The sequence below is a fragment of the Laccaria bicolor genome, genomic scaffold (genome assembly GCF_000143565.1).
Source record: "Laccaria bicolor S238N-H82 LACBIscaffold_68 genomic scaffold, whole genome shotgun sequence".
Lineage (NCBI taxonomy): Eukaryota > Fungi > Basidiomycota > Agaricomycetes > Agaricales > Hydnangiaceae > Laccaria > Laccaria bicolor.
The window spans coordinates 161,400-188,756 of NW_001889939.1; the positions used below are offsets into that span (position 1 = coordinate 161,400).

At 48.3% G+C, this 27,357-nt stretch overlaps 11 protein-coding genes across 11 annotated transcripts; 4 read left to right on the forward strand and 7 right to left on the reverse strand.

Moving 5' to 3' along the window:
* Positions 1-132: 132 nt before the first annotated feature.
* Positions 133-1,688, reverse strand: LACBIDRAFT_315191 (uncharacterized protein). The gene is made up of 4 exons (XM_001889513.1): positions 1,491-1,688; positions 1,206-1,417; positions 1,033-1,143; positions 133-156 (listed from the first exon to the last, which is right to left on the reverse strand). The coding sequence occupies exons 1-2, from the start codon at positions 1,654-1,656 to the stop codon at positions 1,212-1,214; spliced, it is 372 nt and encodes a 123-aa protein (XP_001889548.1). The 5' UTR covers positions 1,657-1,688; the 3' UTR covers positions 133-156; positions 1,033-1,143; positions 1,206-1,211.
* Positions 1,689-3,105: 1,417 nt separating this feature from the next.
* On the reverse strand, positions 3,106-3,962 carry LACBIDRAFT_315193 (uncharacterized protein). The gene is made up of 3 exons (XM_001889514.1): positions 3,638-3,962; positions 3,469-3,573; positions 3,106-3,410 (listed from the first exon to the last, which is right to left on the reverse strand). Exons 1-3 carry the CDS (start codon positions 3,931-3,933, stop codon positions 3,161-3,163), a joined length of 651 nt encoding a protein of 216 aa, XP_001889549.1. The 5' UTR covers positions 3,934-3,962; the 3' UTR covers positions 3,106-3,160.
* A 1,145-nt stretch (positions 3,963-5,107) lies between these two features.
* Positions 5,108-5,555, forward strand: LACBIDRAFT_334717 (uncharacterized protein; the record flags this gene model as incomplete). The annotated part of the gene is made up of 4 exons (XM_001889477.1): positions 5,108-5,315; positions 5,368-5,389; positions 5,431-5,447; positions 5,470-5,555. The coding sequence occupies 4 exons, from the start codon at positions 5,108-5,110 to the stop codon at positions 5,553-5,555; spliced, it is 333 nt and encodes a 110-aa protein (XP_001889512.1).
* Positions 5,556-5,710: 155 nt separating this feature from the next.
* Positions 5,711-6,762, reverse strand: LACBIDRAFT_315194 (uncharacterized protein; the record flags this gene model as incomplete). Its single annotated transcript, XM_001889515.1, has 3 exons — positions 5,711-5,984; positions 6,052-6,156; positions 6,230-6,762. 3 exons carry the CDS (start codon positions 6,760-6,762, stop codon positions 5,711-5,713), a joined length of 912 nt encoding a protein of 303 aa, XP_001889550.1.
* Positions 6,763-8,063: 1,301 nt separating this feature from the next.
* On the reverse strand, positions 8,064-8,749 carry LACBIDRAFT_315195 (uncharacterized protein; the record flags this gene model as incomplete). The annotated part of the gene is made up of 4 exons (XM_001889516.1): positions 8,064-8,133; positions 8,186-8,425; positions 8,479-8,592; positions 8,649-8,749. 4 exons carry the CDS (start codon positions 8,747-8,749, stop codon positions 8,064-8,066), a joined length of 525 nt encoding a protein of 174 aa, XP_001889551.1.
* A 1,125-nt stretch (positions 8,750-9,874) lies between these two features.
* Positions 9,875-11,108, reverse strand: LACBIDRAFT_315196 (uncharacterized protein; the record flags this gene model as incomplete). The annotated part of the gene is made up of 4 exons (XM_001889517.1): positions 9,875-10,374; positions 10,427-10,523; positions 10,578-10,890; positions 10,951-11,108. 4 exons carry the CDS (start codon positions 11,106-11,108, stop codon positions 9,875-9,877), a joined length of 1,068 nt encoding a protein of 355 aa, XP_001889552.1.
* Positions 11,109-14,874: 3,766 nt separating this feature from the next.
* On the forward strand, positions 14,875-16,893 carry LACBIDRAFT_315197 (uncharacterized protein; the record flags this gene model as incomplete). The annotated part of the gene is made up of 19 exons (XM_001889478.1): positions 14,875-14,957; positions 15,010-15,088; positions 15,141-15,154; positions 15,208-15,306; positions 15,357-15,366; positions 15,419-15,436; positions 15,484-15,550; positions 15,601-15,635; positions 15,686-15,710; positions 15,770-15,781; positions 15,835-15,850; positions 15,923-16,099; positions 16,154-16,213; positions 16,272-16,333; positions 16,391-16,414; positions 16,472-16,496; positions 16,552-16,675; positions 16,727-16,836; positions 16,887-16,893. 19 exons carry the CDS (start codon positions 14,875-14,877, stop codon positions 16,891-16,893), a joined length of 1,047 nt encoding a protein of 348 aa, XP_001889513.1.
* A 256-nt stretch (positions 16,894-17,149) lies between these two features.
* On the forward strand, positions 17,150-19,631 carry LACBIDRAFT_334721 (uncharacterized protein; the record flags this gene model as incomplete). Its single annotated transcript, XM_001889479.1, has 8 exons — positions 17,150-17,206; positions 17,562-17,810; positions 17,878-17,908; positions 17,966-18,103; positions 18,134-18,200; positions 18,241-18,498; positions 18,542-18,911; positions 19,161-19,631. 8 exons carry the CDS (start codon positions 17,150-17,152, stop codon positions 19,629-19,631), a joined length of 1,641 nt encoding a protein of 546 aa, XP_001889514.1.
* A 529-nt stretch (positions 19,632-20,160) lies between these two features.
* LACBIDRAFT_315198 (uncharacterized protein) lies at positions 20,161-21,067 on the reverse strand (the record flags this gene model as incomplete). Its single annotated transcript, XM_001889518.1, has 6 exons — positions 20,161-20,275; positions 20,338-20,554; positions 20,609-20,675; positions 20,807-20,854; positions 20,905-20,920; positions 20,979-21,067. The coding sequence occupies 6 exons, from the start codon at positions 21,065-21,067 to the stop codon at positions 20,161-20,163; spliced, it is 552 nt and encodes a 183-aa protein (XP_001889553.1).
* A 2,928-nt stretch (positions 21,068-23,995) lies between these two features.
* On the forward strand, positions 23,996-24,457 carry LACBIDRAFT_334723 (uncharacterized protein; the record flags this gene model as incomplete). Its single annotated transcript, XM_001889480.1, has 3 exons — positions 23,996-24,061; positions 24,115-24,150; positions 24,212-24,457. 3 exons carry the CDS (start codon positions 23,996-23,998, stop codon positions 24,455-24,457), a joined length of 348 nt encoding a protein of 115 aa, XP_001889515.1.
* Positions 24,458-25,549: 1,092 nt separating this feature from the next.
* On the reverse strand, positions 25,550-27,181 carry LACBIDRAFT_315201 (uncharacterized protein; the record flags this gene model as incomplete). Its single annotated transcript, XM_001889519.1, has 8 exons — positions 25,550-25,734; positions 25,790-25,940; positions 25,988-26,109; positions 26,165-26,383; positions 26,436-26,590; positions 26,660-26,773; positions 26,822-26,859; positions 26,912-27,181. 8 exons carry the CDS (start codon positions 27,179-27,181, stop codon positions 25,550-25,552), a joined length of 1,254 nt encoding a protein of 417 aa, XP_001889554.1.
* Positions 27,182-27,357: the final 176 nt, after the last annotated feature.

Here is a 27,357-nt window from a genome sequence, read left to right on the forward strand (position 1 = left end):
TTTAGCTGGAATGGCACAAGAAGACGGCCCAGATTGCCACAGATAAGCTTAAAATGTTGTCATGACCCACCTGACCAAGAGGTGTCAGATCCACCGATGGCGGACGTCAGATTCAACCAGGGCAAAGCAGGATGGGTGAAACGGCATTGCTACGGCATGGGCTAATTCAAATCAACTCCGCTAGAATGCGTCGAATAGCTGTTTACAACCTCGAAGATAACTTATGACGAGTTAAGTCAGTGGAACACATCCAGAGTGTTGTTAAAACTATGTGGTGGCTCTATAACTGGTACTGAAGTGTAACTGAGTGGGATTAGATGAGAAATAGGAGGAAGAAAAATGGGTGCAACTGACAGCTAACGAGGTATCGATAGACCAAATTTCAAAACGCTCCGCATAGTGATTTTGTTTACTTGTGGAGAGGCACCCTGGAATGAGTGTTCGTAAGAGATAGTACTGCGGTGAACAAGAATAAAAGGATATGAAAAAGAAAGTATGACTATATATGCAACAAGTGAGAAGGGGCGGGAAGGCAATGCCTGGCCGTAGAGCTCCAAAAGTAAATAAAATCACTAAGCGGAGTGTTTTGGAATCTGGTCTGTTGATACCTCGTTAGCTGGAAGGTGTTTGGCCTTCGTCTTCGCCACGGAGAATCCCCTCGCTCATCACGAATGGATGGGAGGTGGTTGAGGTGACGCATATCACATGCATCAGCATATGTGGCTGCAGACCACTCTTGCTTTCTGGTATCTTCAGCCGATCCTCCTCCACGTTAGATACCGAGATCTTTTCACAAAACTCCTTGAGTTCTTTTGACGCGGCTGTATGATTGCTGTCCCAAGACGGGAGTCGCTTCTAAAGATGTCGGTGATGTTGTACTTCCAGTGGACAACCCCACACAATATGCATTGAATGGGAATGTTAGTACGTGATAGTACCAAACCATGAAGCCTGCAGCGCTTCAGCTCCAGGCCCCAGGGGGAAGCACAATGATAGGGCGAGAGCCCGCCACAACATCGAGGAGTGCCATACATGATATTATTATTATTGACGAGGGTATGCGTAAGTATACGATGTCCATGCAAAGGGGAAGCAAATGAGAAACGAAACGTCAAAAACATCCTAAAAATTAAATTTTACAACCTGGAACGATTGCTCGCCAATTAGAATGACTCTACATACAACGCAGGAGAGCAAACACTCACCAGCGCCTACAACTCCCCCAACAATCCACCCGTATAAAGATCTTTGCCCATATCCCCTGAAGCAAGGCCAAGCCACTGCCACAGGATACGCTCGTCGCCTTCTTGGCCCCATAGGTAATACATCGCCCTCCCGCGCATGATGACGAGGTGGTGGGGAAGGTATTTGAATAGGCCTGTGACGACCAGGATGAAGAGGACGGTGAATATCGTTACTGTTGGAAAGGGGGTTATTGGGTCAGCGAACGTTGACTATGAGGCGGAAGGCGCTAGAAAGGGATAACTAACGCATTAAAAACTTCTCCCATGGCTCTAACATAGATAGAACAAATGTCGACTCGAACCACATCCTCCTGCGCCAAAGAAAGACGCCGAGTTTGGAGGAGGGGCGCCTGGTTGAGCGGTGGTCTGGTCGTGGAGTTGGAAGGCAGTCTGGGACGGTTACAGTCGACATTGTTTTTGGTATCCGGGTAGGGGTTATTTTTTGAGGGTATGTGTATTTAACTTGAAGCTAGCCCTGGGCCCGCTGCGCGTTTCGTCACAACAACCCGCTTTTTTCGATCATGCTTCAACGAAGATCAAAATTTCTCACGGCTAATTATATTCACTACTACGCACGTCTAGATCTAGGACCAGCCGCTTTCTTTTTGGATTTGGTTTTCATCCTAGAAACCCTCTCAAGCCGGCCAATATCCAACTTCAAATGCCTGCGTCCATCTTCAACGTCCTCCCTCATCGCTAACGCCCTATCCTCCGGCATCCTCGCCAGCTGACTCGCCGTCCTCAGTCGTGGTCTCCGCTGCACGTACCACTCCCATGCATATCGCACCAACGCTCCGTCCGCGTCATACGGAGTGGGGATCTCAGAGTACCCGGGGCGCGCGGTGGGGTGGCGGACGTATATGGCCGAACAGGTGGGGAAAGAGGGTTCGATGTACGCGGGGATGAATAGCCAGGGCGAGGCGTAGGTGGGCAGGTGGAATGGGGTGAGTGACTCAACGGGTTTGCTGTCCCCTTGTGGCGGCTCTGCGGCGGTTCCTTTTGGGGACCCTTCTGCAGGTGGAGAACCCGCATTCGCTTTGCTTTCTGCGACGGTCCCAATGACGTCGTCGTACTCGCCGTGGGGGGGCTTGAAGAAGCGGATGGCGGAGGGGTCGACGGAGACCATGTCGCCTGGTGCTAAGCGTGTGTTTGCGTTACTGTGCTAAAATAGAGTAAAATGAATTCTTCAGTTCCAACGTGAAGGAAAAAAAAACGAACCTTCTTCCCATTGAGCAACACATTCCCATGAATAACCAACCTCCTAGCCTCATAAATACTATGCGCAAAGCAACACCGAAAAATAAAAACGTCGATCCGTCTCTCCACCTCAGAGAACATCAAACTCCCAACAGGCGCCATCCCCTTCTTCTCCATCTCCTCCTCCAAATCCTTCTCCTTCTTCTTCCGCTTCGCAAACTCTTCCAAAGAAGCCTTATCATCCCCGGACAAAATCTTCCGACGCGGCCGCACGTCTGGGATAGTCTCGGGGAGGTACCAACGCTTGAACACCTTTTCAGGGATGTAGTCCCCGTGATACGCTCTTACAGCTGCTTTGGACCTCCACCGCTGTTGGAAGAGGGTTTCACCGGTTGTGAGTTTGAATGTGATTTCTTCGGATTTGGGTCCTATGGTGCGGTGCCAGAGGTTGAATAGGTTTTTCGGGGACCAGCTCTGGGGAAAGAGGTTAGCTGGATTGTGGAGAAAGATGGAAGGCAATGCGTACGTACCATGCGAGGCAAAGCCCGACGGATAGAAAACACCCCGCCGTCGCGCATCTTTATGAGTACGCCTAACGCGAAAGTGCAACGAAGGACAGCGAGACGAGAACGAAAGGAAAAGGTAGTTGTGTCACGTGTCACGTAGCATAGAAATTTTAAAAGTCCGTATGTCGCGTAAGTAAATAGGCAAATAATTCGTTAGACTTTCTCCACCCTCCCTTCACCATGTTTCCCAGCCCGCTCTATTCCAACTTCCCTATCATGCTTCGCCTTGACCCTCCTTAGGATCCACAAACTATACACCAGGACCAATACCCCACATACAAAGGCTACGACTGAGGTTACGGCGATGGTCACCCTCGCCGTACGTGAAAACGTGCCGTGTTGTGCACCGAGCGCGTTGGCGAGGGTTGATATTATGCCTGCGAGAGAGTTGAGTAGGCCTGGGCTAATTAACGCGTCAGTCGGAGAGATGGGATGGCGCAAAGACCACATCGAAGACACACAGGAATATCCGGTTCAGAATCCAGATATAATTATTACTCCACCTCCACCAAAGCCACATCATCCCAATCGTCCCTATCCCACAACATATCCACGCAATCACGAACCTGCGCCCTCAACCATAATCAGCTCCATCCTTATTCCTACCTCAAACCAAAGAAAAAAACTCACAGCGGAACATGCGCAACGGCACCCAACACCTTCTTCCCCACCTCCCCCCCTGCCGTCGTTACATTGGCATTCTGCAAACTGGTAAACGTACCAGGAAACAACACAAACCCCGCCAAGAGGATCCAGGTGAAGAACCCGGCTAGGATGTTGTGGAGTCGTGGGATGCTGTCGAGTGCGAGGAGCATGTTGACGTATTGTGTGTCCATTTGCGTTGGGGTTGCGTGGATTAGGTGGGGTCGGTCGTTGGAGGTGGTGGTTTTGGGCTTGGAAGGAGAGGTCTTTGCGTTGGATGCCATCCTCCCTCTGTGTCTTCGAGAGGATGGAGTTCAAGTTTGAGTGGTGGTTAGAAGAGATGATAGAGATCTTGGCGAATTCGAGGAACCCTCACGACCAGATGATGATGTGATATTTCCCAGCCAACATTATTGTCCCTCCCCTCTGCCTCCGTCTGCCCCATTTATATCCTTTTCAAGAGGCCATGTGTCCCGCAATGCGCCTGCAAGCGCAACCGCGTGGCCGAGGAAGCCTTGAACGTGCATCACGATTTCAGGTCCCACGATTCATGGTGGAAGATGACCGTATATCAGCAACATTCACTAAAGTTATCTATGAATGCTATCGATTGGATTGGATGGCATTGAATAGTCGGCGTTGATAACGGTGCAATATCAATGGTCGAAAGGCCACCCACTGGCTTGCTGCCCTGCCTTGTCTCGATACCAGCATACCTGGACACGACACTTTCCCCTACTGCATGTCCGCAACACATGATGCTGGACTAGAATATCAGTTATCCACCAAGCTGGATATCCAAGACCTACTTGACGACGGGTCACAGGTTGGATAATCGTGAGCTGGACATTCACCGACCCTTGGTACGCGCGAAGATCGGCCTTGATGGTCAACCTTGGTGTTGGAAGGTGGAAGATGGGCTGCTCGTGTCAACAAGCGCCATCTCCGTATCAGCATCGTGCAGAGTTGAGACTGGTGTAACGATTGTGCGAAAACCCAGTCAGTGCCGTTGACGGTTACCTGGAGTCTGGAATCTCGAGGCCTGACTGCAGTCACTTTCTACCTCAACCGGGCTTGCTGCCCTGCCTAGTCTCAATACCAGCATACCTGGACAGACACTTTCCCCCTGCTGCATGTCCGGAACACATTTTGCTGGACTGGATATCAGTGACTCACCTGGACATCCACGACCTACGGCTGGATAGCAGTGAACCAGCCAAGCCGGACATTCATGACCGACCCTTGCGCACGAAGATGGGTCGCTTGTGTCCACAAAGAGCCATTTTCGTATCATCATCGTGCAGAGTCGAGACTGGCGTAACGATTGTGCGAAAGCCCAGTCAGCGCCGCTGACGGTTACCTGGACCATCTCATACACTGATCTCGAGGGTTGACTGCAATCGCTTTCTATCTCATCTCAATACCAGCGTACCTGGACACGACACTTTCCCATACTGCATGCCCGCAACACATTATGCTGGACTGGATATCAGTGACCCACCAAGCTGCACATCCACCACATACTTGGCGACGGGTCACAGGCTGGATAATCGTGAACCACCCAAGCTGGACATTCACGACCGAGGTACGCGCGAAGATGGGTTGCTTGTGTCCACAAAGAGTCTGCGCAGAGTTGAGATTGGCGTAACGATTGAGCAAAAACCCGGTCAGCGCCGCCGACGGTTACCTGGACCATCTCATGCACTGATTGGCCGCAGTCGCTTTCTACCTCAATCGCTTGTAAGTACTAAGGACTGAATCCCAACTCCACAATCCTTCAGCGTCGGCTCTGGTATAGGTATATACTGCGGGGTCGTTAGATCGCATCATGGATGCCCACGGCCCACTGGGCTTTCGTGTATCGAAAAACGACGAGACTCCGTCCGTCAAGAGTTGGCGTCTTTGAGCTCAAGTACTTATGAGCGTCCTTCCTTCAGTACAGCGAGGTGAACCAAAGGCGGTGGTACCTTATGAATCAATTTCAAGTCCGCAAACTCATACATAAACTTTCGATAGTGACAACCATGATTCGACTTGGCGTTCGCTGCCATGGTCCCCAACCTATACTCCCTGCTCACCATGAACATTCATCTGCTCAATTTTCCCTTCACCGTATCTTCCAACTCTCATTGTACCAATGTGCCTATCGTGCTTTATCTTCACCCGTCTCAACATCCAGAAGCTATACGCAACGACCAACATCCCGCATGCTACTGTTACGGAGGAAGTGATGATGAGCGTTATCCTGGCACTGGCCGAAAACGTTCTGTGCTGCACTCCTAACGTATTGGTAAGTGTCGATATGACACCTGCGAGGGAGTTAAGGAAGCCTGGTCTGAGAAGGAGGAGAACATGAATTGATCGACGCAACACACACGCTGCTGGATACGCAAGCCACTCACAAGAAGATCCTGTCCACCAGCCAGATGTAGTTGTTCCTCCACCTCCACCAAAGCCACAGCATCCCCAAACCGCCAATTCCACAGCACGCCCACCCAATGATGTATCTGGGCAAACGCAAAGGGCTCTCAGTCTACATATCTATATTTAAGGCCCGTATACACTTACAAAGGGACATGCTTAATGGCATCCAACACCTCCTTTCCCGTCGACCCCAAATTGGCACTCTGCAAACTCGTGAAGGTGCCCGGGAACAAGATGAATCCCGCAAGAAGGATCCACGTGAAAAACCCCGCGAGTGCGTTGTAGATCATGTGGATTTTGTCCTTTGCGAGCAGCATGTTGACGTACTGCGTCTCCATCTGGCTTGGGGTCCCGTGGAAGAGGTGCGGCCGGCTGGGGGTGGTCTCTTCAATGGTCGCAATCTCTTCTGGTTGAGCATCTTCGTTCGGCGGTGTGGATGCTATCTCGTGCTCTTTGGGTTCTGTTGTCAATGTTTTCGGGCGCGCTTCATCGAGCGACTTGGACGTCGTCGCTTCTTCTTTGGATTCTGTTGTCAATGTTTCCGGGCGCGCTTCATCGAGCGATTTAGATTCTGCCGTTAACGTTTCCGGGAGCGCTTCGTCTGGCGATATGGGTGCCACCACTTGTTCTTTGGATTCTGTCGTTGCTGTTTCAGGCCGTGCTTCATCGGGCGATTGGGATGATGCCATTGAGTGGTCTTTCAGTGGTCGGTGCTGCAGATAGATGGCGAGGCGCCGGAATCCTTCACAACAAGTTGGTGTCCCCTTTTATTCTTCACATTCTGCCTATGTTCTTATCTACCCATTCATATATTTAGATTCAAACCAAACGGGATATGTCACAGAAAGACGCTTGCATAGCCATAGCTTGACATGTTGTATTGAAAGACCTCTAAAAGCGCCAACCATGAAATCTATTAATCGATTTCGGCAGCAAATGGCGCCGAGAAGTTCATATCTACACGAAGCGTCTATATGATACGCTGATTGTGCGAAACCACCAGCCAGCTGACCTGATATCGGCCCGATTTCAATCGCTTTGTAGCTGCCATGCTTCAAGCATGCCTTCAAGTCATAGAAGACTACAGACCCAGCATCAAGCTGGAACCCTCGACTTCAAAACACCCACCCCATTTCTGCATCATCCAGTGCATCCTTAGTTGGGATCAACAAGCCGTTATTACTTGCATGGGGACATTTTTTTCCTCGGAGGCAAGGGCCAATATCATGACTGCATTCATGGACCACCTCGGTCATTCCCGCGGTTCACTTTGGAGTCTTGGATGAGCGCCTGGCGCTGGGTGGACACGTTATTGACGAACCCAAGATGGGTCTGGTTTCCTTGACACCTGAGAGGCAGCTACCGCTTGAAAGCAAGGATGGACATATCGCGATTCCGATGCTCTCGAACGTTTTCAAGAAGGCCCGGTAATTGAAAGTCGTGACTGACGGAGCGAAATTTGGTTGAACTTGTGCGGTCAGACTTCGAGGACCTAAAAGGGAGGAAGTAAATACCAACTTGAAGTCTATGCGCAGAAGACTGCTATAGTTCTTCCCTTGAAAAAAATTCAAGTTAGTACGTTGAATGGAGTTGCATCGGCAAGCCTGGCACAATCTTTCATCGATGACATCTATTACTTGTTAGGCAGAAAACTATTACACGGGGGTGACCTTGTGCTGCCAACAAACGATACCTGTAGAGATAGAAAAATAAGAAGATTGTCACGTCTGTGTTGTTATAGACACCTTGCTAAATTTTAAGATTCATGACACTCAATGAGAGTAGACACTTTACAAAACCTCGAACGCCTCTCCTTGGGCTGATTTTTCGCGAGTCTCGACTCGGACACTTTCAATATCTCGTGTAGCTCGGTCCTCTGGTGCCTGTGAAGTTTGATTAGAAATTGGAGGACCACTTCCAACAGTGCTGAAAACTGTATCAAGAACCGGTGTGCTCGATCCTTCTAGTTGTTCAGCCTGTGCCATCGTCACTATTGTCTCAACATCCTGGACACCGTGACCAAGGGAGAGGTGTACAGTGATAAGGGCGTGAGCGATACCCTTTTACAATGATAATAAACCATCAAGCTCACACATTCCGGAGGGAACGTACCGAAACTTGCACCAACGCTCCATGAAGGATGTGTTGACTGTCACTGTGAGGCGCTGCTGATGAGAACATCGCATACAATAGGACACAGGTTGTGTAGGGAGTTCCTGACTCCACCCTGTGAGAAATGTGAGTTTACGCCAGGCAACACATTTCCTCCTTACACGGCCGCATAGTACCTTCTTGGAAGCCTTGTTCCCAAAATGAAGCCAGCATGTAGTGTAATCCACCACACACGCCCCACTATAATGGTTATGGTCAGTCAGGATTTCATGCTGAATTTTTTTGGAATTTACTAGTCAAGACGGTGACGTATGCGTTGATTCCGAATGTCATCCAAAGAAAGACAGGGAATGGCTCTCGCACAGGCAAATTGGTGACAGCCGAAGCAGCAAAAAGGTATCCATAGACTAAGCAACGCAAAATGAGATAGTTCCATAGTTTCATCCAGAAACAAACTACAAACCTGATGAACAGAATAGACAGACGCAAGGGGCGAAGATAACCCGCCACGTGTTGCTCCAAAGAGAAGAGCAACGGAAGATCTGTGTTTTTCGTGAGTGTCATACACCTGCGCGCTCAGAAAAGGCGCTACAAGGAAAGAAGACAAAATGGCGCTTCAGACATTCATTCACCAGAGCATTTTCAATAAAGTGTTTGCTCACTTGCTCGTTATGTAAAGCAGGAATCTTGCCAAGGAGAGATACGGACCACCGCAGTGGGACAGCGAGTTGATATTCAAACCCAAGTGCGCGGTGGAGAGTCCAAACATAACCGTAGCGAGAATTTGATGATGCCATCGACGTTTCCGATGCCTGCGGACAAAAAGAACGTAGGAGCAATTGTAAAATAAGACAAGATACACCCCTGTCATGTATACATAATTCGGTCGAATATTGGGAACACAAGACTCGCACCATATAAAAAGGCTTCGACCTAAAGGAAAGAAAGATTCGGTGAATGCATAGCAGACAGGCCAGCAGTGCTCTCCTACCACGATTGCGCCGATGTATGAAAGCTTCATACAAGACGGCAAAGCCGCAGTATCACGTTTCAGCAGGGATGTATGAGCTGTCATTGTGAATTACGATGAAAGACCTGAATGAAAGTAAAGCTCGCCAGCTCGAGATGTCTAGTATATCAATAAACATGTGGTGAATGCATGCAAGTTGTCTGCAAGGGTCAAACGAAAATTCTGATTACCTCGACGGGGGACTACGGAGTAGCCACAGGGTCGAATCTATAGGCTTTGTTCCTCGTATCTTGACCAACGAGACGATATATTCAACACTCAACTTCAAACAACTCTGGAATAGGAAAGAAAAGTCAAGAAAGAGCTATCAACCAACATCAATGGACGACTCACCGTACGACAGAACTTATACATGTTGAAATGGGCAGGACTAAAATGCCTCGTGTCCGACTCGGTTCGCCAAATGCGCCAGCAATCCACAGCGCCGTCGGGACCCTTTATGCGGAAGTTTGGAATAAGGTGTCGCATAGACATGAAGAATAGATTCGGACGTTTGAATGGTGGTGGTCGACATTGAAGATCCGCTTTTGCTGTTGATTGCCACTGTCGACGCGTTGTTTAGTTCTGCTCAAAAATTCTGAGTTGCTCACGATCGCCTAATTCCAGTCGCTCCCCAGTAAGTCATGTTCGAACAATATGAAGCTGTAATATTTTGTACCTCAGAGCCACACAAAAGTAGTCCTGGTGGGCACCTCCAGATTCCTCGCAACAACCTCCAGATCTCTCCCCTGACCCACCCTCTTTAACACCACGATCCCCGCATTACCCGCCACCCCTCCGGCCACCAAAAACGCCTCGCCTCCCACCTCCTCCCCAAACTGCATCCCCCTAATCTGGTCCAAACCCGTGAACACCTGTTTAACAAGCACCAACCTTTCCTCTGGGGTACCCACATTCACATGCTCAAATATCGCAATCGAGTCACCGCGAGCATCCTGAAGACCCACGTTGCGGTTGGAGACGTAGATGTAGGGCACTGGAAAATCCTTTGTGGGGGTTGGAATGAGGATTTCGGCAGCGGCGTAAGATGCATTTGTGGGTTGATTTGAAGGGATGATGGACACGCTGGATATGATCGGGGAAGTGCCGTTTGGCGCTGGAGGGATCAATTGGACCGTCAGGGTTGAAGAAAGCTCATGTAAGGTGAAAAGATGTTGACCTTGAAAAATGTATCAACATAAATATTGTAGAAATTTTGTCTATGCACATACCATAGATAGCCATGTGCCGCGGACCACTACCTTTAGGCTGGGGAATGAATCCTTGAATCGATCCACTTTTTGAGAGTCGCCAGATAGTATCACCTCCCTACAATACAAGCATCTTCAGCAAATTGGTCGAGGCCAACTGAAGGGAACTGACTAGATCAGGGACTAATATCTCGTCCCCATGTTCAAGCGCCATATGAGGGTGCGAAGCACCACTAAGTAACCGGGGGAACGTAACAATCGGAGTGACCTCGTCTTGGTCAAAATGAAGTCCCGACTCCATCGTTTGTATAACTCGCCCATTCCCCGATCCGTAATTCATGACAGCGACCTGCCCCGTCGAGAGCGCGGCTACAAACGCCGGACTGTCGCCCCCCGACGAGGTTGTATCAATGGGGTGGGATAACGCGCCGCCAGGGCAGACCTCAAATGTCTGAAGCGCGCCTTGAGACGCTTCATTTACAGCACTGAAAAAGTTATGACGTCGGTCAGTCGTCCTTTATGCACGAAGGTGAGTAGAAGCTTACTACAGGATGGACTTGTTCATGAGATGGGTGGTTATCCAAGAAGGGTTGGGCCCAGTCGGAGATTTACCAAGGAGCGACAAGGTCGAGTCTGAGGAATTAAACAGGTACGTCGCAACGAAGGCGCCGTAGCCACCTGCAAGTATTGTGAATGCCACCATCGTAGTGGAAGGTCGAAATAGCACAGTATTTCGAAGCAAGCCAAAGTAATGTGGCTGACAGTAACTTGAAAATAGGCTGCGAGGAAACGGCGCAGTGCAGCCGAAGCTCAAAATCGTGCTCCATACTTGCACGAGATTCGGGAAGCGGGAGGCTAAGCATTGTCGTCGGTTACTTGTCGGCGCACTATACGGAGAAAGGATCAGAGCTGAGAGCAGAGAAGTTTCCGATTGGTTTCCGACACGTGCCAGAACACGCGGAGTATAAATTCTCTTTTTTTTCCTTGAGATTTTCCTCAACGTTTGCTCTCTTCCTCTACCTGCCACAATGTGTTTCGCCTTCCGGAGACTTCGAGCTTCGACTCGCTGTCTCGAAGCACCTCAAGGAGCATGGCTTTAATAAGGCTCTCTGTTTTAGGGTTCGTCGGTCAGCACCGGAGTAGTACCTAGTAAGTCTCCCATGTTCGCCTTTTAAACTCTCTTGCCCTCCTTCCACGCCGGTTGTGATTACCCCTTAATTAGACGATGAGCGCTCGTTGCGCGATGCGTTCACTTTTCTACTTTTTCATGTAGCTGAACCGCATCTTTTCACCCGACCTGTCCATGTTCTCCATTGCTAATAGTAATTTTTTTACAGGCCACTGCCCTTGTTGTAGGTTGATATGACTACACCACTAGCTTTGATTTGAAACCTCAGGCGCGAATTATCTGCCCATCTACGATGTTTTCTTTCAACCTGGCCTTGATTGTATCTCATATGTGGTCGCAAGATGACCGCGAGCCCGTTACGTCAAATCAATAGGGTGTCCTCGATTCCCTCGATTGTGTTGTTGATCCCCGGAATGGCCGTTCTCAACACTAGTACCGACCTGGTGCAGCTCTTTATCCATTGGGAGATAATGCTGATCTATTTTCATTTGAGTGCCAGCGCTTAGCATTCGGCGGACATGCCTCTTATTCACTACTTCATCTTGACAATCAGTGGATGATGGCTAGGGGAAATGAGGCAGAGATTGATTACTGGGGGATGATTTTCTCGTGTTTATGACTGCGTTGTGTCGTATCCCTTGTCTCATCTTCTTATACATTTTTGGTCATTGCTTAATCAGTCCATCTTGAAAATGAAAATTTTGCGACAGTATGAGGATTCGAATCGCATTTTGGACCAGGACCCCCGAAACCAAACAGAGAACTTGGAATTCTGTTAGAAGACAACCCATATCTTTCACACTGTCATAGATGTACCATGTGCACAAGTTGCAAGACCCGATTACGCCGAGTCTTTGTACCTCGTCGAATCTAGTGCTGCAAACTCTTATACTTGCTCGTGATTTGATTCGAGACGCAAGCCAATTCCAGCGCTCACTAGCTCTGACTTCGCATCCTCAGTGAATGTAGTTCACCGCGAATTTAGCGCAATAACGCCATATCTCTAACAAGCGAGCCTACTAAGGTAAGCAAGTATTCCTCCCGCGATACTTATGTTAACGGTAAACGCCCGGATCATAGGGTGGTATCTTTGCCAGGGAGCTTCCCCAGGACCCCCGAAAATCCTGCTAAATGGTAGATACTAAAATGGCCGATTTTCAGATTCTTGTCCGTACCAATTTTGGCGAACTCTGTCCGGATTTTATCTAGCCTAGTCATAATATAAAATTTTTGTCCGGACTACGTATCTAGCCGTATTTAGGGCCCAAGTTTGTCCGGAATCTAGTATCTGGCCTCCAGAGGACTGGAATTTGAAGGAAAAGTGGAAATCTGGCTAAATTACTAAACTACGCACTGTCCTCGGCCTTTTGGCGCTTCCTAAAGGCCTTCATTGCCTTTCTGAGCTGTTCCTTCCCCCTTTTCAAGTCATTGAAGAGTACCATATCGACGGGAGAGAGCTCAAATCCACTATTGTTGACTTTCAACAGCTGGGTATTCAGAAGCGTCAGAAAACTTGTTGGTGGCAGCAGGACGTATTGGTATAATTGAAGCAATGCAGTGACCTCCGGAATGGAGCGGAACTGGGCACCGCGACATCTCGGTAGTTTTTCTGGACTCCAATCCAATCTGATTCTTTGAAAACACCTTCAGTGTCGAGGGCTATAACACTGGAATGCATGGTTTTACTGCACATTTCACGCCACATTATTTTCAGTATGTCATTTGGTACCTGATCGCATGTTGAAAAAAACAAAAATAAAAGTTGACGACAGGGTTCGAACAGCAGACTACATGGATTCAACCATAGGTTGATGCACCTACGGTTATCCACTGCACTATGCGACATGTCCGGTTAGGTATCTAGCCTGTCAACCTCCTTGGAAAGCTGTCCGGATTTTGTATCTAGCATTTTGCTAATTTTGTCGAAAACCTGTCCGGTTTGTCTCTAGCCTAGCACCCCCATTTTCAAAATTTCTGTCCGGATCCGTATCTACCATTTAGCAGGATTTTCGGGGGTCCTGCTTCCCCTTCCGCCTCACGGTAACCCGTCAGTTCCCCAGGACCCCTGAAAATACTGCCAAATGATAGATACTAAAATCAACGATTTTCAGATTCTTGTCCGTACCAATTTTGGCGAAGTCTGTCCGGATTTTATCTGGCGTAAGCCTATTCAGGGCCAAATTTTTTTCTGCAGCGCAAGGTTCGAACCACCGACCACACGGCTGACTGAGAAATTGCATCCAACAATTTGAAGTACAACATTCAGCCATAAAAACTACATGAATTATTTGAGATAAATTACATTCTATAACCCTACCAAATTTCAGAATGTTTGAACCACAGGTCAGGAAGAAAAGTCAAAATTATGGGTGTATCATTGGGTGGTGTGACTGTATTGCAGCAATTTCCAAAAACAGTCTGTTTTGAAAACTTCACAGCAGCACCAATACTGCTTCAATTGTTCCCAAATTTTGTACTACGATAGATGTGAACTTGTAGTGCACGTTACAATTTATTTCACAAAAATTGATGTAGTATTGAGTGAGATATTAGTTGGTCAAAAGTGTATCAAATGATGGTGGCGTATCATTGGTGGGTGGATGAAGGACCCCCGAAAATCCTGCTAAATGGTAGATACCGATCCGGACAGAATTTTTCAAAATGAGGCGCTAGGATAGATACAAACCGAACAAGTTTTCGAAAAAATCAGCAAAATGCTAGATACAGAATCTGGACAGGCTTGCGAGAAGAATCAGAGGCTAGATACTAACCGGACAACTATGGTCGCGTAGCTCAACGGAAAAAAAGTATGTACTTTACGAAGCCTGACGTGTGGTCTGCGGTTCGAACCTTTTGCCGCACAAAAAAATTTGGCCCTGACTTGGGCTAGATACGCAGTTCGGACAACTTTTCGAAATTTTGGTCTAGGCTAGATAAAATCCGGACAGACTTCGCCAAAATTGGTACGGACAAGAATCTGGAAATCGGCAATTTCAGTATCTATCATTTAGCAGGATTTTCGGGGGTCCTGGTTCCCCGCCTTTTTCTCATGTCACTGTTCACAAGCCTTTATCATTACCGAGACCAGATAAGTAAAGGCACATCTCTTGCTTATGTACTAGGCTATAACGTTAACCTACAGATCCTGGGGTTGACAACAATCGAACCCCATTCTCCCTCCTAAAATTTATCAGCGATAGGGAAGTTACACCAAGGGAAAGGATGTCGCATCCCACTTGATTTTCTCGATTAAGCCCGCATGGTGCCCTTGTACCTGGCCATAGAAAGTATTAAGGCTTCAGCCCTCAGATTGTCCGATTGCTTCCCTCGTCGCCTCACGATGTCGCTTTTTCCAGGAAATAAACTTCCCAAGTTCGACAATTCGCTTGGGGCGCTCCTCATTGGTGGCATGGTCGCCATGGCGTATGTTCTACTTCACCTATTATCAAAGGCCAACTCGTTTATTCTATGGCAGGCTCTGGGGCGTGACCTGCGTTCAAAGTTACTCGTATTTTACCAGTCCGTCAAAAGATCGTCCTTTCATTAAATTTACGGTGTGTTCTACCTGTCATCAGAACAGTAGAAATGCTTATTGTATATCATTAGGTCGCATTTCTTCTGTTAGTCAGACGACGCTGAGCTTTAGGAACTGACCATGAGTGGATAAAAACAGGATTTTGGATACATTCGACTCGGCGTTGAACACCCACATTCTTTATCACTACATGGTCACCAATTATGTCAATCCTTTTGCACTTTTGGTGCCAGTATGGTAAGTGCATATCTTTTCTAGTTGCGTATGATCGCTGCATCTTCTCGCAGGAGCATTATCGTAAGTGCAACGTCTTATCATAGTTGAAGCTCTCGTTACAATCTTCTGGCAGATCCATGTCACCATTACGGTGAGTCACTTACATGTCCTTGGGAATACTATGGGTCTTTCACACAGCCGGGTATCCTCCAGTCGCTTTCCAACTTCATCATTCGGACGATGTTTGCCCTTCGTATATATCGGCGTAAGTGCGATGTATTTTGCGAATGCTTCTCTATAGTGATGTTCTGTCAGTCAGCAAAGGAAATAGACCGCTAACAGGCTGGATTGTAAGTACAAAAATGCTGAAGACCATTCTAATTGCTAATATGGCTTACAGATGGCCGTATCAACCACGGATCTAGGCAAGTACCTTCAACGCCAATTGAGATAAATTGTGTTTTACCGTTGCGTATACTTCTAGTTGTCGGCCTCGGTATGTCTTTCATCCACACTTTTTTTGTCGATTTTCACCGAATTTTTGTTCAGTTATTACCGTGAAAGCGTACGTGTTTTATCTTACGAATGCACGGTAGATTTACGATTTCCAAAAGCTTTGGAGTTCCTTCTTTTCCAGAGCTGAAGAAAATTTCGGTGCGATTCCCAGCGTTCTTTGGACCCTTTCACCGCCGTTTTTACTTCTCGTACTCCAGTTCTTGATGTATCTGACATTTGCAGTGGGTACAACAAGTGACCTTAGTCTTGCTCTTGCGCTATGCTATCTGCTCCATCGCTCTCGGACGGGCTTCCGAAAGTGTGTCCGTTTTTTTTTTTGTGAAACTCAATTGAAGTGAATTTCCGTGTTAAGGACAGACTCTTTAATCAAAGTGCTTATATTATACACTGTCAACACTGGCATGATTGTTGCGTATGTATTTCTGGATCACGCTGTTTTCGTTTATTTCTGACGTTGGATCTAAATTTAGACTTGACGCAAGCCTCGGAATGATCATGTATGTCTTGATGCCTGACAATCTCATCTTCCTTGGTATTTTTTATCTTTCTATGTAAATTTCAATTTTCGCTCCTTACGGCTCTGACTCAGGCATCTACCTCCTCCTAAGCAAATGTGAGTAGTATGTCTTTATTGAGAAAGTGACGGGAATTAACGCCATCGGCTTAACAGTATACCTCAATTCATACCTTGCAGCGTAGGTTCAATCAACCACAAAATCGCGAAAAAAAAAAAGACTAAATTCATCACAGCCTGAATGCTCGCAGAGATCTTCGAGACAAGGGTGACGACACACCAGTCTCTATCCATCTATCTCAAATCTCACAAACCCGGAGGTTTGACATAGAGGGTAACCTGCCGTCGGTCAATGAAAAGGTTACCCCAGTGATCGCTTTTGTGAACTCGTTCTGAAGGTCAATATTCTAGAGCCGTCGCACGTCCAACTTGGCAATTTCAATCGAAACGCTGGTTGACAGAAAAGTTGACTACGCACCTCCAGCTACGAACACTGGGAACCCTCATCCGTTCTCTAGAAGGTGTGTGTTTCCATTCCGTTACTGATGCTCCGTCTGATTGAAATCACAAGTGTGTAAATATGCAAAATAAAACCATTCAAGCTAGTGGAGAAAAACCGGAAGTTCTGAAGGCAGAGAACATGGTCCGACCGTATAGAGTTAAGTACTGCAGAAAAAATGTTTGCGACTTTTCTGGGCGCATCCTGCTTTAATCTTGTAACCACAACTCGACCAAGTGCCTCACGCTCAATCAAAATTTGTATTTTACCCACATATGTGCCAACGGAAATGATCCGACTCTCAGCTTTTCCTTTGCATTTGTTGAATCAAGAAAATGAAGGCATCGAACCGCTCTCGAGAGTCAAATAACCGGTTTCTGGCATACTTTAATGTAAGTCAGGGACATCCTCGCCTAGATTTCCGGCTTCATTCTTCTACTTAGCAGCAGTGCACATCGGGGGAGGCTAGGTACATAGGAGGCTGGGTGCTCACGAGGCCCTTTAATAAATAGCCAAGTTCAAGTCAGGAGATCATCCCCGACGACCCCATGTGGCCAATTGAGGACATGGCGGTTGAATTACCGTTACCAATTCTATAATCAGGCTCGCTGCCATTCTTCCTCTTTGTAGGTACCAGGAGTTCCAGCTACAAGCCCCATCATACCGTGAACCACCATTACGACCGAGCTGCCTCGCATCATGTCGTTGCTGGCCTCGTCCTCGTTGCTTGCATTCCTGGCCATATAGATCCTCCTGATCATCCAATCGCATGCGAGTACTCTACCGCATAAGATACCGGTTAATGACTTACGAAGTAAAGATTGTGCGTTCGAGTTTTCCGGACAAAGATATGATTTCTGTCCGTTGTTGAGAGGCGGGGCGAGGAGGTCCGTAGACGCGGGCGTAGTGCGTAGAGAAGCATGGGGGTGGAGAATTGCGTACGAACTAGTATTCGCCGGTGGGGTGGACGGGGAGCCAACTGACTCGGAACCATCGGTGAGTCCCCTGCTTCATCATTGGAATCCTGGAATATCGACGATATCTTCGGAATGTTGGTCCCTAGTGTCCAGAAGGGACTTGGGTTTGCATGACGGGTGTGCCTATTAACCACTTCATTTTTTGACACTAATGGATAGCCTCTATATATACAGCCGTTATCGATTGGTCCTCAGACGAAGTCGAGAACAAAGATCCAAGCTGGATTTTGACCGCGATTGGGAGAAAGAGGGTAGTGACAACCGATGTAGAGGTTGTTGCATCACTTGCAACAGGGAAGGGGGACAATAGCTGTGAGTTTGCTACCGATTCCACATGGATAGCGGCTGAGAGGCCAAGCAAAAGTAATAACGCCAATTGTCTTGCACTTGAGAGGGGATGTGGGCGACAGTATGCTGTGGCAATCGGCTAGAATCGCTTTTCAATGTAGCCTCGAAGGCGATGATGATCTTCGATTTGTTGAGGACCGTGGGGGAGTACATTCCTTCTTATGGATCACCCAGCACGTGTGTTCGGTGGAGCAGAAAAGCAGCGCCAAAGCTGCTTTGCAGTTGTCGCCGGCAGAAGATGGCATTGACGATACCTCACCGCCTGCGAAAGAGGAAAAGAAGGGCGAGGAAATGTTGAAGCCTAACCCCAGGCTAAACAAAATCAGAGGGTGGACCTTCGCAGTTTTCCTGCTAGTCGTGTGAGCATGCCCTTCTGTGAGCCAGATGATTCAGCTGACGGAGGCTTATCGTCCCTCGCGAAAGTTTCGTAATTATCTGCGCGTCTGTTCTCACTGTATCACCATGGGCGCTGAATATGGTCGACGAACGACTGCATGCTCCAGTGATTTCTCGGGTTGTCGTTGTCCTCGAGCCTTTACAAAAGCTTCTTGGCGCATTTTCCCCTACTTCTTTGTATCACTTCGGGTTACGATTTAGGCGGGAGGGCAGCAGGCTCGACCAATGGGAACAAGAAGAAATGTCTCTAGAAGAGGATATCATGGTCAACGGCGCAAGCACATATGACAGATACGGAATACCTGAGAACAGATGGAATGCAGATGACTTTGGAGAGGACATCCCGCTCACGACCAGCCCGAAGTGGAGACCGGCGGTGAGGAGATACGGTAGTATACCTGCGGCACAGAACTTGGACCCGCAAGCGCCAACAACAGTGGGAGGCATGACGAGATTCTTTTATTTTTGAATGCTTTATAGTATGGAGCTTGTAGTATGTAAAGAAAGGAAATTATTTATGCAAGTTCTTGTAAATAAGGGTTTGGCCACGTGCTGTAGGTGCTTGGCCACACCCATCAAACACCCATGCTCTCCCTCTCGTCCTCCCCTCTCCTTTTCAATGCAGCGGAATGAAGTACCACTGGTTATTCCCATTGTAACGGGCGAACGCACAGCGGCTTTGGACAAACTTTTGCCTGTTCAGCGTGCTCATGTTGCAAGACTTTCCCGCGAGCTCAACCCTGTCGTGTATGAATTCCCTCTCGACCCAGCGGCGATATGCAACTGTTTAGACAAGGCCTCACCTCTTCCACCTGATACGAATGAAGAGGAACGTCAGAGACTCGCAGTTAGTCGGATGATTGGCGTGTTAAGCTACCTTGAAGCGCAATGCATGGAGATATGGCCAGGGTACCGCAATATACACTTCTCGTCGGCTTATCTCAACAAGAAGCGGAGGTTCGTTCTGCATTTTGGCAAGTGCCTTCGTCGTGACGGTAGTCTCATCCGAAATGGTGACCAACTGGAGCAATTGAAGAAGATTCTGGCTAAGGACGGGTTTACTGAAGAACCGGGGTGGTTTGTTTTCATTCGATGATTGTGAGTAGTTTAAATCAATTCCCATTGACTTGACAGTTGATTGATATGCTACTTGCCAGCTGTCGTGTCTACTGTCCTTGTATTTTACCGTAATCCAACGTTGACTTTGGTCTTCATTCCGGGGCATTTTTACCCTTCCAATTTGAAGGCTCGCACTCAATCAATAATGAATCGATGACCATCCCCAAACTCATGGTCCGAAGTCTCGAGAAGTACAGGATCCAGACATATGAAGCTCCTTGCCCACCTCTCCAAAGTTCAACACTCAACCACCATCGCCACCCTCTATAGTCACTTCAGCCGCGACCTTGACCTCGACGCTTACTTGTTGTTCGTTCCTTGTTTCTAGTATCTGCACCTCGTACCCTTATATCGTCTATGTTAAATCGGACAGTTGCATGCATGTATAAAGTGGGCCAATGACATTCTTGCTGGCGTTTGTTAATCATAATATGGGTGAGTCAGAGGCGACGGGGTATATTCTTTGAGATCCACAATTATCTATCTAAGTCAAGGCAAAGGAATTTTTACTTGATTTTCTTGGATACGAACTTCTCTTCTGCCTTCGCCGCAAGATTCAGCGAATCTACCAGGTCCTTGCCCAATTGAGCGACGATAAGGATAGGAAACACAATCCAGAGCCTACATAGACATCCAGAGTCAATATCAACAGAGGATATATAGAGTGAAGAGGTCCCGCGCACCCATTGGGGATGACCCAGTACACGAAGAGCGTCTTGAAATCGTTATGCCCGACCGCGCAATAACCGCAATAATACTCCTGCACCCCATATAATACCGTCTTGGAGAGCGTCATCAAAGCCGCACCAAAACCGATAAGGGTTGCTGGCGGCCAAGCAGCCACATGGGCCAGGTAGAGATATGCTATGTTCATGAAGGTTTCAATGACGTTCAACAAAGCTAATAGTATGAGCTCGTTAGGGAAGGGTATCTGACATCAGAGAAGAGGGGTACCTTGGGCGTTCGTGAATCCATTCTTTGAGTTGAGGGCGGGCAGCCCATAGATCTTTTTAAAAAGTATCTTGAGACGGGGGTGATAACCGCAACAGGTATAGGGAGGTAGTCACATAGTCAATCTAATGGATGAGGCGACATATGAGATAGGCATCAAATTATAACAAACTTCAGCCCGCGAACAGCGCGAGTACGCACCTCTTGATAAAGCGCGTATGGTTTCCAGATCCAATGAAGGTCGCCACCCTACTGCAATTAGGACCCTTTGAAGCTCGAAAATCTGGTGGACCGCCCACCTTCATCGAACGAGGCCTGAAGAGTCCCCCCACAAGTTGAGCAAGAAAAAAGGCGCGTCTCGGGAGTAACTCACCGCATAAAGCAATACCCCACGTCCCAGGCAACAACGGGAACGGTTATGAGAAACCAAAGAGAAATCCAAGTGTGTGTCTTGACTGCCATTGTCGTTTGTTGTCTGTTGGAATTGGAAACAACTTAGAAACGACACAATTGTTGTAACGCGACGGTGATGGCTGGGTATTGCCGTTCTGCCACTGCCAACTATGTGCATGTCGCTTGGCCAGATGGCATATAACTTAGCCCAGGTCCGTCTTTTCAATGTCGTTCGTTGATACTTACTCACTGAGCTTGTGTAGCGACTCTGATTTTACTCTATCATACCCGATTCCCCTAATATGGGTTCGGAACTCCTTCCTCACCAGGTCAATTCGACATTCAAAGTTCGTCATAGTGCTTTGACGTTCAACCCGTTATAATTATATACGGACGTCCAGCAGGGTTCCTCACTCGAAAGGACCCGCGACTTCAAGGAGCTTATCTTGCATCAAGAACGGTCTGAGATGGCGTACTCCGAGTCGTGCCAGTGACAAATGGCATTCATGCCGTTGAGGTGCCATGGGTATCGTCATGGCGTTCTCACCTCTCTTGGCGCTCTGACCACCCTTCAGGCCACCTTAGCTGCGGTGATAGGTCGTCCCCGACTTCTGCAGCCTTGACCCCGACACGGACTCTGGATCACGACCAATGTTTCTCCTGTGGGGCCATCTCTCATCCTTGGGACTTGTGAGGCTGGCCGAGAGCCTTGCGCAGCATATGGATGGTCCTCAGATTTACTTGTCCCCCTTGAAGCCAGGTGAATGGTGTGTGTGCCAAAAGTTTCTAGAAAAAAGAAGTCGACGCAAAACTCGCCCCTCAATCTCGTGATGTAAAACAATTTTTTTCAGCCAAAGATGAGGGAGACCCCCCTTATCTGGATTCCCCATCTGGTCGTGGGTTTGCTACTGTGGGTTCGATACTGTCAACTATGGGTCACGTTGTAAGTTAGCCACAGGTTCGCCATTTGACGTCGTTTTTCAAAGCTGACTTATCTGACGGAGTTATAGCCATCCCAGGCTCATTCTCACCTTATTCCCGGCCCATTCTCCGACGCCGTTTGGTGCTGATCATACTTAATGCTCTGCGCAAGTTGAGATTATTCTTATTCTCAAATAATGGCGTCGCCCGCATATTAAAAGTTGACACGAAGTCCACTCCCTTTGGGAAGATCCAGTGCTGAAGAGCTGCCGTCTTCAGGTGTAAATTAAGCTTGAAACTCCAGGCATGCTCGCACCGGCGATAAATTTTACGCAAATCATGGGACCACTGGGTGCACTCAAAGCGCCCTCACCTCTCGGGCTCTCTGACCGGGTGTCAGACACCCACCATACCTATGCGGTGATAGCTTGTCTCCGACTCTCGCAGTACCAGCCCCGAAACGGATTTTGGATGTTCAGGTGGATGCACTCATTGCGCCCTCACCTCTCGGGTTCTCTGACCGCGTATCAGACACCCACCACCTCTGCGGTGATAGCTTGTCTCCGACTTTCGCAATACCAGCCCCGAAACGGATTTTGGATGTTCAGAGTGTACTTGTGGATCCTTTGGCTGTCTCTCACCCCAGGAGGCTCGAAGGCTGGTCTTCCAATGTGTGCGGATGGATTCACTCTTCACTCTTCACTCGAAGACTGAGCGTCATTGTGGTATGGCGAATGAAGGCTCCCAGAAAAAAAGCCAATGTAAACTCCATCGTCAGATTTTGTCGCAATGTTTTTTTCTGGTGGCAGATGGGAAAGTGACCACCTTTTATGGGTCTCTCTCAGGAGTCTCACCCCCTCAACAAATTTCCCCAAAGCCTCGTGATACCGTGTCTTTCAGATCCTCAAACCTCCGTGTTTTATTGTCCATTTCCTCTACTGCCAAGGTATCTTGAATGACTGCGGCACCATCAGAATGGCCTGATGAGTTTATCAAACCCCAAGAGGTATGTTACAATTGTTGCGATCTAGCTATGCACACATATACGAAAGGCTAATTGTTAACCAGACTGGCGTTTCGAGATTTCTTGAAAGATTGCTGAGACGGCGTTGAATATCGTTTTTGAGGAAGTGAACTAGTGGGTTTCGAAAGTTCTATTACGAATGCTCAACGCTCAACCCCACGGCGATATCTCCGATATCGCAAGTGAGGGTCGCCGACACCTGAATGGCATTTGTCTCTGAAAAGGCCTTACTCTAAATCCACTATTTGTATTCCTCCTCTATTCATGAAATATTTGACTTTCAACTCTTCCCAGATTCGGCACAAAACAGCAACTCGTTGTGGAACTCTCAATCGTCCCAGGACTCCCAAGCTTGCTGAGAATCTTAACACATCGGCGAGGTCCGATAAAAAGGAACGTGCCAAGTGCTGGGCGTGTCAGACGTTTTGAATCATGTGTAATCTTGACTCTGCGACATAAACTCTTAAGATTGCAACGTCGAAGCAATCGAACGTTCCAAAGGTTGTGGGGCTAAAGACAAGGATGCACATTGGGATTTAGGGTACGTATTTTGCGGAGAAACAACCGGTATTGAAAACGAAGATCCCGTTTTTATTTCGTCGGTGGGGGCCTGGAGGGGGCTCGTGGGGACATTCATGACAACCCTTGGCAGGGCCACCCCTGAATTATGAGAGTGATAGACGGTGATTAGTCAGCAGTGCGGTGGTGTTCTAGGAGGATCACCAACGGACGGGACCTGCACTGGACGACGCGGAACACACTGTCTGCTTAGAACAAACCAACGAGGATTGTTTAGGAGACGACTCCGGCCTTGCGTTAACTGCATGACAGTCTGACAGGTGACGAACGTTGTTTGCAAAATGGACAACCACAGGTGTCATCAAACAGGGCCTTGTTTTTTCCAAAATCTGAATGTCAGGCACAGGCTGGACGGCTTGATAGGGTTCATCCAGGCTCATCCGCATTCGGAAGCAATCGCCAAGGGGTTGGTTGGACCATAAAAGAGCCTCCCACCTCTGCCGTGCCTGTCCCACATTCTTCCTCCCAGCAAGATGCGCATCGCCAGCACCATCCTCATCATCGCATCCATTGTCAGCGCCGTTTGCGCTGCTCCTATCGTACGTGGTTGGCCTGGTCTCATCTTCGCGTCCTGATTGACTTATATTCCCAGAATGACGAAGTGGTAGCACGTGGTATCGAAGTCGTCGTGGGTCCAGCTATTTTTCCTAATCTCTATTCAACCTAATCTTTTCGATCCCCCCTTCCAGAGAGCTGCAGAGCCGGAAGCGCAACGTGATTGGAGGCGGGAAGCTGAACCCCAAAGGGACTGGAGGCGCGACGCTGAAGCTCAACGGGACTGGAAGCGCGAAGCCGAGGCCCAACGGGACTGGAGGCGGGATGCGGAGGCTCAGAGGGACTGGAGGCGGGATGCCGAGGCTCAGAGGGACTGGAGGCGTGATGCTGAGGCTCAGAGGGACTGGAGGCGGGATGCCGAGGCCCAGAGGGATTGGTAACAAGCTCAGAGAGGCAATCCGGTCTGGCAGACGATGCGAGCAAAGCGATGCTGATGCACATGGAAGGAGGATGCAATCGCCCGTGTCAAGCCAGTGGAAACTCAACTTTTGAAGGAGGAGTCTTCGGCGATACTCAACAAACATTCATTGGATTTCCAGCCCAGCAATTTTTTGCTGATAGACGATCTTTTCTTTCCTTTTCTTTTCTCCCTTCATCTATGGGTCTTTAGTGCGAGCTCGAGAGAAAATTCGTACATTACTTGCGATTGTTGTATGTCCGTACCATTCACCGTCCCCGAAGCAGGGGAGTTAATTCCCGAATCACAAATTGTAATTTGACGCCAGTAGTCCTGAAAAGTCCTGATATGAGAGACCACAAAACGAAAATAAGATACCGACTCGGACATCAAGTGTTTCACACCGCCGGACGTCGGATGATAACCATGATAGTTGTGAGGATGACAGGTTGACAGCAACACTGTGCGTCATTGTCCAAAGCTGCCGTTTTCAGGATCCCGTTAGTACTTTTTCGAACTGGCTTTGTTTAGCCGTGAAAAGTGCAATTGTTGTCCGTTACTAATTATACACCACGCCGAACTTGCTGAACCCACGAGCTCTCTAATTATAACAGTGTGAGCGCACACATGAAATGTTGACGAGAACAATACCCTTTCTCCTTTCCGAACAGCACAACTTAAGGGAGGAGTTGTTGATGACAACGAGGAGGCAGTTATAGTTGGGGTATGGAGGATGGGAGATAAGATCAGATCCGATGAGTCAGCTCTAAAGCTTGTGCTTGATTCCAGCTGCAAAACACCCATAATTTACTGATTGCTCAGATTGCCTGACCAGCCTATATCTGTACTTGTCCATTGCAGTTTCACTGAAGTTTTGTTTCTATCTGTCCACAGCCAATGGCGATGCCGGTACTACCGTTGCGGCCGGATGCAATGATTCTCATCAGCCAGCAATATGACATCGTTGGGCGCCTACCGACGACGGTTGTGGAAGGTGGTTCGAGTGGTATCACAATACACCAGCTGTGACCAATCATGCTTTGTCGCTAGGCGCCCTCTTCTCCAGGGCCGAAATTTACAATAGCCAACCATCTTTTAGTAGCTCTTGGGCACTCGGTCGCACCTTCGGACCTAACGTCAAGCATCTGCGCAAGAAAGTAGCAATGCCTGGAATCTCGCTCTCATCAACGACGTTAAGGCCTCGCAAAATGTCTTCGAGGGAGGATGGGGCAAAATCGCTGTTTGTGTGAAGCAGCGTGCCTGAGTGAAGAAAGTCATTAATCATCGAGGAGAGCATGGTTAGATGAGGTTGCACTCAAGTATTTCTCCCGGTCCTCACAATGTTTGAGAAATTCAAGTGGGAACGGCCCCAAACACTCTACCATATGCTGCAAGTGGAGTTCATGCGAGTAATTATGAGCGTCGTCCTGGCCGAGAAGGTGCCAATTGGTGAGAAGCTCAAACAACTATTATGCATTCAGTCTCAGCGGAGCGACATAGGTAGCCAACGTACAAGGCAACCGACAGTCCAGATGTCGATGGCAGACGTCCAAGGATATCTGGGGGTGACTTCGGGGACGCAGATCATAGATGGTTGACGAAGATGCTCTCTCACGGGCGCGTCGACGGGAGTGGCTGTTTATGTCTCATCGGTAAGAGTAAGCAAAAGTAAATGGCAAGATGTGCTCACCTTCGCTGTAATCCATCAGTCGCACCGATATATTCTCAAGAGATCCACAAAGGCTAAAATACGGTAGAGGCTGTGGACGTGAAAAGACAAGAGGTAAATCCAATGATTTCAGGTTTAGGGGAGGGCCATAAATCAATGCAGAGTCCGACTTGATGTATTCGCTTATTCGAGAAGCCCTTGGTTCAGGTATTGAAAGAAGGACGTTGTCGGGTTTGAGATCTTCACATACGATCATCAGCATGGATAAGAATGAGTGCAGGGACAGACCCACCAGTGTGAATATACCCGCATTCGCGATGAAGGTAGTCCAGAGCGAGAGGGACCTGTTTTGTGATGCGCTTCGCAATGGGCAGCCCAGGCTCTCGAAAGTCTGCTAGGCTCGAGCTCAACGCCTCCGTCACGAAGCATATGTGACCGTCGGCCGCGCTGTGGGCAGTAAAACAATGTCGGAGAGTCAAGTAGTGGTTGAATCAGGGGCTGTTAGGATTGGCAGACTCGATCTTCCGGAATACTTCATACTCTGGTGAAAGACCCCGGACAACTTGTGCAGTGGCTTGCGACGTCAAGATCTTCAAGGCAACAAAGGTTCTTGTGTCCGCCGATGTGTCTCTGTGTTGATGCTTCAGGGACTAGTAAACGAATTTACGAGCAACTCACAGTGCCAGCCACACGGAGGAGTTAGCAGCCCAACCCAGCTAACTTGATGATCAAAACAGGGTTGCCAGAGGGAAGCTCAAACAAGCGCACTTTGCGGACGAACTGATACTGTCCTAGCGAACGTTCAACTGCAGCACAGGTGAAGTATCCAAAGCCCTCCTCGAAAGTCGAAAGCAGAGGTTCCTCCGGGGGCACGTCTCCTCCCATCGCGGCGGCGAGGACCTTGGGATCGATTGCCTTGACATCCTGTTGGAAGGACGATCGTTTTTCAGGCATGCTCTGTAGTGGTCGTCTGAACAGCCTGGGTCTGGAGATCGATAGCGCGCGGCGTGGGGTATGCAGTTTGAGGAAAACGTGCATCTCGGGCTCTAAGAAAGCTTGTGCAAGATTCCAGCTGCAAAACGCCCATAGTAGTTAGCGTTGGCGGGCAGGATTTTAAATTTTGACGTACATAGGCAGTTCATCAAAAAAAAAAAAAACTTATATCAAACATCTGTCTGCTTGCGAGCGGTGTGTCCAAGGTGTGTCCTCGCCAA

What these genes read in the sequence shown, in the direction of transcription:
- LACBIDRAFT_315193 (XM_001889514.1), bottom strand. Translation starts at nt 3,933, where the DNA reads ATGGCATCCAACGCAAAGACCTCTCCTTCCAAGCCCAAAACCACCACC. An exon ending in GCCGTTGCGCATGTTCCGCT is followed by an intron (nt 3,574 to 3,637) that starts GTGAGTTTTTTT and finishes TTGAGGGCGCAG; the next exon opens with GTTCGTGATTGCGTGGATAT. An exon ending in ATTCTGAACCGGATATTCCT is followed by an intron (nt 3,411 to 3,468) that starts GTGTGTCTTCGA and finishes CGCGTTAATTAG; the next exon opens with CCCAGGCCTACTCAACTCTC.
- LACBIDRAFT_315191 (XM_001889513.1), bottom strand. Translation starts at nt 1,656, where the DNA reads ATGTCGACTGTAACCGTCCCAGACTGCCTTCCAACTCCACGACCAGAC. An exon ending in ATGGGAGAAGTTTTTAATGC is followed by an intron (nt 1,418 to 1,490) that starts GTTAGTTATCCC and finishes CCTTTCCAACAG; the next exon opens with TAACGATATTCACCGTCCTC.